Source organism: Pristiophorus japonicus, unplaced genomic scaffold (assembly GCF_044704955.1).
Source record: "Pristiophorus japonicus isolate sPriJap1 unplaced genomic scaffold, sPriJap1.hap1 HAP1_SCAFFOLD_3098, whole genome shotgun sequence".
Classification (NCBI taxonomy): Eukaryota; Metazoa; Chordata; class Chondrichthyes; family Pristiophoridae; genus Pristiophorus; species Pristiophorus japonicus.
The window spans coordinates 10,691-19,972 of NW_027252887.1; the positions used below are offsets into that span (position 1 = coordinate 10,691).

The 9,282-nt window shown below is 60.6% G+C and overlaps 1 protein-coding gene across 1 annotated transcript; it reads right to left on the reverse strand.

Annotated features, from left to right (window-relative positions):
- Nucleotides 1-1,405: 1,405 nt before the first annotated feature.
- On the reverse strand, nt 1,406-8,205 carry LOC139249379 (large neutral amino acids transporter small subunit 4-like; the record flags this gene model as incomplete). The annotated part of the gene is given in 5 exon segments (XM_070872374.1): nt 1,406-4,576; nt 5,991-6,114; nt 7,188-7,261; nt 8,018-8,061; nt 8,064-8,205. Coding segments are annotated over 5 exon segments (546 nt in total), but the record flags the coding sequence as incomplete, so codon positions are not given.
- Nucleotides 8,206-9,282: the final 1,077 nt, after the last annotated feature.

Below are 9,282 nucleotides of genomic sequence, written 5' to 3' on the forward strand. Positions count from 1 at the left end.
ATCCTCTCTCCGTGCTAATATATTACCCCCAACCCCGTGAACTTTTATCTTGTGCAGTAACCTTTTATGTGGCACCTTGTCAAATGCCTTCTGGAAACCCAAATACACCACATCCACTGGTTCCCCCTTATCCACCCTGCTCGTTACATCCTCCAAGAACTCCAGCAAATTTGTCAAACATGATTTCCCTTTCATAAAACCACGCTGGCTCTACTTGATTGAATTATGCTTTTCCAAATGTCTCGCTACTGCTTCCTTAATAATGGACTCCAGCATTGTCCCAACCACAGATGTTGGGCTAACTGGTCAGATGTTACTGAACCCACAGTCCTGTCACTGCACCATGTTGTGTTTGGTAACATTTCAACGAAGCTCCTTGGGATGGTAAAGGTGCTGTATAAATGCCAATTGTTGTTGTCTGACCCTGGGCTGGGAGAGCGATCGATTAACTCACAGCGAGACAGAGCCTGAGGCGACACAGACTGTGGGGGTGGGTTTTTTAAGTTTATTAATACAGAACAGATCATCTGAGGGGATACATCAACCTGATAAAAATTAACAGTGAAATATAGAGTGCACAGGATAATCCATATATATATATATATATTTATAAAACAGACTGATGACCTAGATACAGAGAAATCAATTCTCTCCCTGGTGGAGATATTAAGATGTTATCTTTAACAGAGTTTCAGGAGACACGATCGAGAATCGAGACATTGTTTAACGGTTGGTGGGATGAGAGTATTTCCACGGGTTGGGCAGCACTGGGTGCCACGCTGCGCTGTGATTGGGTGCCACGCTGCGCTGTGATTGGGCGTTCCGAGCTGCGCTGTGATTGGGCGTTCCGAGCATGCGCGCTGCAAGGCTGCGAGATGGGCGTCTCACGGGGTAACATGCTCCACGCTCGACGGGAAACCAAAGCTTTTATTGCTATTGCTGGCGACGTGCAGCGAGTGAGGGGGGGCGGGGCGGGGCGGGGGAGGGGCTCCGGGCGGCGCCCCCTTTAAGTTCAGCAGCCGCCACGCGCTCCGGAGAACCCGCGCTCCCGGCATTTCCGTGCAAAAAAAAAATCCACGCCTTAAAGGGGCTACGCGGTGCCAAAAGAAATGACCGGGAACATTGTCTGTGGGACTTCACCTTTAATAAACCCGGTCACTTAGCCCCCGTGAAATAATACCAGACCCATGCAGCGATCCCGGCCAAACATCACGTGAAAACAGACCCACTTACTGGGGGGAGGGAGGGACCTCCCCCTTAACACAGCTCACTGCCCCTCCCCCTGCACTCCTTCGCCCTCCCCCTCCCCCCCCCGCACTCCTTTCCCCCCTTCACACACCTTCCCCCTCCCCCCCCCAGCACTCCTTTCCCCCCTTCATACACCTTCCCCCCTCCCCCCCTCCCCAGTAACACTGCACACCACCTTCGATGGAGGGAATACTATTGCGGATAATAATGAAATGGTGGTCTTGTTGAATGACTCCTCTCTCCGTTTTCACAGTGAAGGGTGGGGACAAAATACCAGCGGTACCCGGGAACCGAAACATTCATCAAGGCCAGAAACTTGATGGATTTAATGTCAATGGTAATGGAGAAAGTAATGGGACTTAAGACAGTCAAATCTCCAGGATCCGATCGTTTCCACCCAAGGATACGAAGAGAAACAGGTGGGGAAATTGGAGAGGCATTCGATACAAGTTTCCAAAGCAAAGATTCAGGAATTGTGCCCTTGAATTGGAAAATTGTAAATGTGACTATTATTGAAGGAGGGTGGGAGAGAGAAACCAGGCAGCTAATTCCCATCCGTTTAACCCCATTTGTGGGGAAGTTACTGGGATCAGTCATCGGGAACAGAGGGACTGAGCACTTGGACAGGTCTGAGCCGATCAAAGAGGTTAGGGACGGGAGGGTTGTGTGTGACTAATCAGGTTGAGATTTTCGAAGCGCTCACTAACATGGTGAAGAGGGGCATGTGGTTGAAAGGTGTCCACATGGCCCCTCCAGGAGGTATTTGATAAGATTCCACACAAGAGATTAGTAGCAAAAATGAGCACGGACGGAACTGGCGATAACCTTGCGGCCGGGTCAGTAATTGGTTGGGAAGTGAGAGACAGATAGAGAGTGGGGATAAAGGGTTCGATCAAGCGCAGGCAGCGGAAGGAGCGAGCGGCAAACCAGTCCCACCCACCCTTTCCCTCAGCGACTATCTGCCCCACCTGTGACAGGGACTGTGGTTCTCGTATTGGACTGTTCAGCCACCTAAGGACTCATTTTAAGAGTGGAAGCAAGTCTTCCTCGATTTCGAGGGTCTGCCTTTGATTGATTGATTGATTGATTGATTGGTGGGATGTGGAAAGTGGTTTCCAGGGATCTGTACTGGGACATTGCCGGACTGAGTGAGCGGGTTAGGCGGCTGGGGTTCGATGTGGGGGAGTGTGAGGTCATCCAGTGTGGACCCGAGAACAAATGGGAATATTTTCTCACTGGGGGGAGACGAGGAGCTGGGGAGGAGCGAAGGGATTGGGTGTCCATGAACACACATCACTCAAAGCCGGTGCACAGGCACACACAGCAATCAAAGGGCCGTGGGATGTTGGCCTGTATCTCGAGGGCTGGGATTCAATGGGGAGGAATTCTGGTCTGGTACTGAGCCCCGGTCAGACCCTGTCCGGAGTCACTGCGCCCAGTCCTGGGCCCCTCGGGGAGGATATATCGGTCTGAGGGGGGTTCATGTTTATATACAGGCGGGGGCGGTTTGTTTACCGCACAGTGTACGGGGTTACCGCGACAGTGTTGAAATGAATGAAGTGGGTTTTTGACATGCGCAGGTGAACAGGTTTGTGTCTGGTGCAGTGCGGTGCGGTGCGATGTGCTCGGAGTCTGCACGCACTGGCTCAGGTTCTGACTGTGTTACTAATCGTGAGCAATTGTGACATTCACACTGTGCAAGATACAATGGGGGAGAGGCTGGGATCATCCCTGAAGTGAACCAGGCCAAAATGTCCCAGAAATACTGCCACCCTGGCCCTAGAATTGAGGTAAAGCTTCCCTTTAGTACAGAAACACCTTCCCTTTAATACAACACTGATCCTTTAATAGAGAGGCCCTGGTCCCAATACTCGTGCAGACAGGAGCTATGCCCAGCTGACGTGCCCTCAAAATGTTTCCTTGCAGTTTAAAAAGCACATTTTTTGAAATCTGCCCCAGGCTCACATCCTGTCCCGCCCCCCCCCCCCCCCCCCAATCGGGAGGGGTCGAGGGTATTGCTCACTGGGTGGGGGAAGGTTAGGGAAGGGCAGGGTCTGGTGTGGCTGCAATGCCCCACATAGTCGAATAGCTCGGCAACACTCCGGGGCTGGGCCTTGGAGGACAGTCGGGACCCAAGAATCATAACCGCTCCCCACTCTCCACCGAGAGTCAGCACCTTTAGGGGACGGAGCGGTGGGGAGACGGAGGAGGGACGGAGGGGGATCACATCAGCTCACAGACTGAAAGCAATGTGATGTTCGGGCCGGTGAGAATCCAGAGTTACTTCAGATAATTTACTGAAGCAAATAATAAAATCAACAACTCTTTTAAAAGCTGCAGCGCCCGTGATCTCCGTCACTAACGGTTCCCCAAGTGGGATCCTGAAGCTGGACGGAGGCCAATTCTCTCTCTCGATCTCCGCACATTTTCAGCTCCCAAATTCAGGCACTCGGCCCGCTCCACTTCCGACTTCCACCAGCAGAAGGCAGCGGTGAGCCAGGTGCACGCCTGTGCCCTCTGGTGACAGAGCTGAGGAACTGCAAGGACAATGGGTTGGGTGCGGAGATACTGGGGGTGGGAGGGGGAGGTTGGGGGCACCTCCCACAGCGACTGGACTGGCGGGGGCGGGGGGGGGGGGGGGGGGAGGGGTATAAAGGGGTAAGCCAGTCTCTCTGGTGCCCCGATCAGCAACATGGAAATACCCGCAAAGCGGGGTTCAGGGTTCCCCCCACCCCCCGCCCCCGCGGGAAGGGGTATCCGTGGGAACAGGCTGGGATTGGGGCTCCTCGGCCTGCGCGGTCAGGAAACCCCCAATCCCACGCTCCATGGGGGTAGCCCCTCTTCTGGGGGGGTGGAAAGAGAGAGAATATAAAGAGCGAGCGTGTCCGCAGGCTCTGATTGGACAGATTGAGGAGTGACGACCTCCCGCAGGGACTGTGACCCTGGCCAACAACTCACTGAGGGGACAGCTCAAGAAATGATTCCCCTCCTCCCCATAAATAACGAACGGTGATTCATCGCGGACACGAGACGGCGGCTCTGGGCGATGGGAGCACCGATGTGGAACAGTGCCGCGTCTCCCGGGAGGGGCTGTGGGCGGAGGGGGCGTGAGGATTGGCCCGAGGGTCCAGTTGTTGCAGGGGGTGGTGGTGGGGGGGCTCGGGGCCTATACGAAGGCCTCGTGTTTCGAGCTGCCGTTGATTTTCATGAAGAGCTTGGCGTCCTCGGCCTTCTGGTCCCGTTCTCTCCGCAGCTGGTGTCGGTAGAAGAGCAGGTAGGCAGGGAGGCAGAACCCCAGCATGCTCACTCCCAGCAGGCCGATGTTCACCTGGGGGAGACAAGCAGACCCAATAAACCGGCAGTCACACAATGTCTGAAGTGAACCGTCCCGCGGCACCGCTCGGACATCAACACCGAGCCACACAAGGAGATACCGGGGCGGATCAGCCAAAGCTGGGTCAAAGAGGGAGGTCTGAAGGAGCGTCGTCAAGGAAGAGAGAGAGGCGGAGGGGTTTAGGGAGGGAGTTCCAGAGCTTGGGGCCCAGGCAGCTGAAGGCACGGCCACCGATGGTGGGGCGATGGAAATTGGAGATGTGCGAGAGGCCGGAATTGGAAGAGCGCAGAGATCTCGGGGGTTGCAGGGCTGGAGGGGGTTAGCGAGGGAGGGAGGGGTTTGAGGCCACAGAGGGATTTCAACACAAGGAGTAGAATTTAAAAAAATTGAGGCGTTGCCGGACCGGGAGCCAATGTAGGTCAGGGAGAGGAGCAGTTTGGGACAGTCACAGGAGCTCGCCATCGCAGCAACAGAATCAACAGCATGGAGGGAGGGAGTGGCGAGGGGAGTGAGCAGCGAGGGGGCAGAGGGGAGCGGAGGTTGGGGAACGGCGAGGGGCGGAGGGAATGAGCGGCGAGGGGCGAGGGGGCGGAGGGGAACGGCGAGGGGAGTGAGCGGCGAGGGGAGTGAGGGAGTGAGCGGCGAGGGGAGTGAGCGGCGAGGGGAGTGAGGGGCGAGGGGAGTGAGGGGCGAGGGGAGTGAGGGGCGAGGGGAGTGAGCGGCGAGGGGAGTGAGGGAGTGAGGGGAGTGAGGGAGTGAGGGGAGTGAGGGAGTGAGCGGCGAGGGGAGTGAGGGGCAAGGGGAGTGAGGGAGTGAGCGGCGAGGGGAGTGAGGGAGTGAGCGGCGAGGGGAGTGAGGGGCGAGGGGAGTGAGGGGCGAGGGGAGTGAGGGGCGAGGGGAGTGAGGGAGTGAGCGGCGAGGGGAGTGAGGTCGGCGAGTGGCGGAGGTCGGGAGTGGAGAGGATGGACGAGGCACGGAGGAGCGGGAAGGCCAGAGCCCAGAGGTGGAGCAGCGTGGACAAGACCAAGGGAAGGCACAGCACGGGCCAATAGCGAGACTGTGAGGTGGTGAGGCTCACGTTGCGGGTTCTGAATTCCACGTAGAGCGAGGTCCTGTGGGAAGGAGGACAGTCGGGGTACGTTCGAGTCGGTGTCTGTATTGGCACATGCGGCGGAGCCTGGTCTCCAGTCGGCTTGGATCCCCCCGCCCCTGGACCCAGACCTCGCTCCCACAAGCCCGTGGACCCCCAGGGGCTGCCTGTGACGATGGGAACGGGTGAACGGGACTCGGTGCGAGGTAGGACAAATGGGGCAGCCGAGTCTCGGATGAAAAGTTTATGGAGGGTGGGAGGCCGGCCAGGAGAGTGTTAGATGGGACAGTGTAGAGGGAGCTTTACTCTGTAACTTACCCAGAGAGGATCGCCTTCCAATGGTCCCATCATCGCCAGGAAGAGGGGTTGTTGGAGGAGAGCAAAGAGGGCACTGATGAGCGACTGCATTCCCGTCAGACTGCCGAACTGTGTGGAGGGATATCTGCCCCGGGGAGAAAAGCAACAAAATCAGAAAACGGGCACTGAAACTGATCGCTAAAGACACAGCCCCGATAATCACTGCTTCAAATCCTGCATTACCCCTGACCCCGCGGCCTTCAACAGAACCGTTACCCCATCCTATGAAAAGAGGGCGAGGGGAATTCAGCCCAGACACCCCCCCGCGCAGTCCCAGACACGCGCCCCCCCCGCACAGTCCCAGACACGCCCCCCCCGCGCAGTCCCAGACACGCCCCCCCCGCGCAGTCCCAGACACGCCCCCCCCGCGCAGTCCCAGACACGCCCCCCCCGCGCAGTCCCAGACACGCCCCCCCCGCGCAGTCCCAGACACGCCCCCCACCCCGCACAGTCCCAGACACGCCCCCCACCCCGCACAGTCCCAGACACGCCCACCCCCCCGCACAGTCCACCCAGACACGCCCCCACCCGCACAGTCCCAGACACGCCCCCCCCCGCACAGTCCCAGACACGCCCACCCCCCCGCACAGTCCCAGACACGCCCCCACCCGCACAGTCCCAGACACGCCCCCACCCGCACAGTCCCAGACACGCCCCCCCCCCCGCACAGTCCCAGACACGCCCCCCCCCCGCACAGTCCCAGACACGCCCACCCCCCGCACAGTCCCAGACACGCCCACCCCCGCACAGTCCCAGACACGCCCCCACCCGCACAGTCCCAGACACGCCCCCACCCGCACAGTCCCAGACACGCCCCCCCCCCGCACAGTCCCAGACACGCCCCCCCCCCGCACAGTCCCAGACACGCCCCCCACCCCGCACAGTCCCGACACGCCCACCCCCCGCACAGTCCCAGACACGCCCCCCCCCGCACAGTCCCAGACACGCCCCCACCCGCACAGTCCCAGACACGCCCCCCCCCCGCACAGTCCCAGACACGCCCACCCCCCGCACAGTCCCAGACACGCCCCCCCCCGCACAGTCCCAGACACGCCCACCCCCCCGCACAGTCCCAGACACGCCCCCCCCCCCCCCCCCTCGGCCCATCGCTCGGGCGATAACACGAAGTGGACAGTGGGGTGAAGGGTCGTTACTCACACAGCAGCGTAAAGTCCGCCCACGGCCGAATGGATGAACCCTCGGACAATGGTGTGCAGGATGAAGGAGAGAATCTGTAAGGAATGAGAAACAGTCAGGAGGGTTTCAACAATAAAACAGCCCTTCCTCGGGGTCAGCCCTTCCCCCCCCCGTCCCGGGGTCAGACCCCCCCTACCCCACCGGCCCCAGGGTCAGCGCGCTGCACCGACAGTACTGAGGGAGCGCCGCACTGTCGGAGGGGCAGTACTGAGGGAGCGCCGCACTGTCGGAGGGGCAGTACGGAGGGAGCGCCGCACTGTCGGAGGGGCAGTACCGAGGGAGCGCCGCACTGTCGGAGGGGCGGTACTGAGGGATCTTTTACACACACCCCCCGAGGGCAGGCGGGGCCTTGGTTTAACGTCTCATCCAAAAGCACTTTACAGCAAATTAGGTTTTTCATTGTAATGTAGGAAACGCACAGCAAGCTCCCAAAAACAGCAACATGAAAATGACCTGATAATCTGCCTTCGTGATGCTGACTGAGGGATAAATATTGACCCCAGGACATGGGGGATAACTCCCCTGCTGGGGAGGGTGGGGGTGGGGGGAGGGGCTGGCCAGGCAACGTTCCCACACTCGGCCCCCGCGCTGGGTGGGATGGGGGAGGGGAGGGGAGGGGAGGGGAGGGGAGGAGAGGGGAAGGGAGGGGAAGGGAGGGGAAGGGGAAGGGAAGGGAGGGGAGGGGAGGGGAGGGGAAGGGAGGGGAAGGGAGGGGAAGGGGAAGGGAAGGGAGGGGAGGGGAGGGGCTGGCCAGGCAGCGTTCCCACACTCGGCCCCCGCGCTGTGGGTACCTGGAGTGGGAGGTTGGGAATCAGGCAGGTGACACCGAACCCACCAGGAGCAGGTTGGTGAACACGAAGGCCCGCGTGGCATTGGTGATCTTCTGTATTTTTCGGTCCCTTTTCTTGTGGTTGGGCCTGAAACAGAGACAAGGAATGAAAGGCGGGTCGGGGGGAGGGCCCCCGACAAACAGAGAGATCTGTGCAGAGCATCACCTCTGGTGATTCACCACACAGCCGACAGTGAGATGGTCCGCCCCCCCACCCCACACACACCCCAGTGCCCCCCCACCCCACACACCCCAGTGCCCCCCCCACCCCACACACCCCAGTGCCCCCCCACCCCACACACACCCCAGTGCCCCCCACCCCACACCCCAGTGCCCCCCCCACCCACCCCACACACACACCCCAGTGCCCCCCCCCCCACCCCACACACACCCCAGTGCCCCCCACCCACCCTACACACACACACCCCAGTGCCCCCCCCACCCCACACACACCCCAGTGCCCCACCCCCACACACCCCAGTGCCCCCCCCACCCCACACAAACCCCAGTGCCCCCCCCCACCCCACACACACCCCAGTGCCTCCCCCACCCCACACACACACCAGTGCCCCCCCCACCCCACACACACCCCAGTGCCCCCCCCACCCCACACACACCCCAGTGCCCCCCCCACCCCACACACACCCCAGTGCCCCCCCCACCCCAGTGCCCCCCCCCCACCCCACACACACCCCAGTGCCCCCCCCACCCCACACACACCCCAGTGCCCCCCCCACCCCACACACACCCCAGTGCCCACCCCCCACCCCACACACACCCCAGTGCCCCCCCCCCACCCCACACACACCCCAGTGCCCCCCCCCCCACCCCACACACACCCCAGTGCCCCCCCCCCACCCCACACACACCCCAGTGCCCCCCCCCACCCCACACACACCCCAGTGCCCCCCCCCACCCCACACACACCCCAGTGCCCCCCCCCCACCCCACACACACCCCAGTGCCCCCCCCCACCCCACACACACCCCAGTGCCCCCCCCACCCACCCCACACACACACACACACACGTGCCCCCCACTCCCCCACCCTAACCTGCCTCTCTACTCACTCATAACCCGTCACCCAATGTCAAACCAACTTGCTGACTGTCACCCAACATCTGCCCATTCACTCGGCCAATAAACACAGCACTTGCTGACCTTCATTCCCCATTCCCCCCCCCCCCGTACACACCAGATCCTCTCCCACTGGCTGATGGCACCGGGT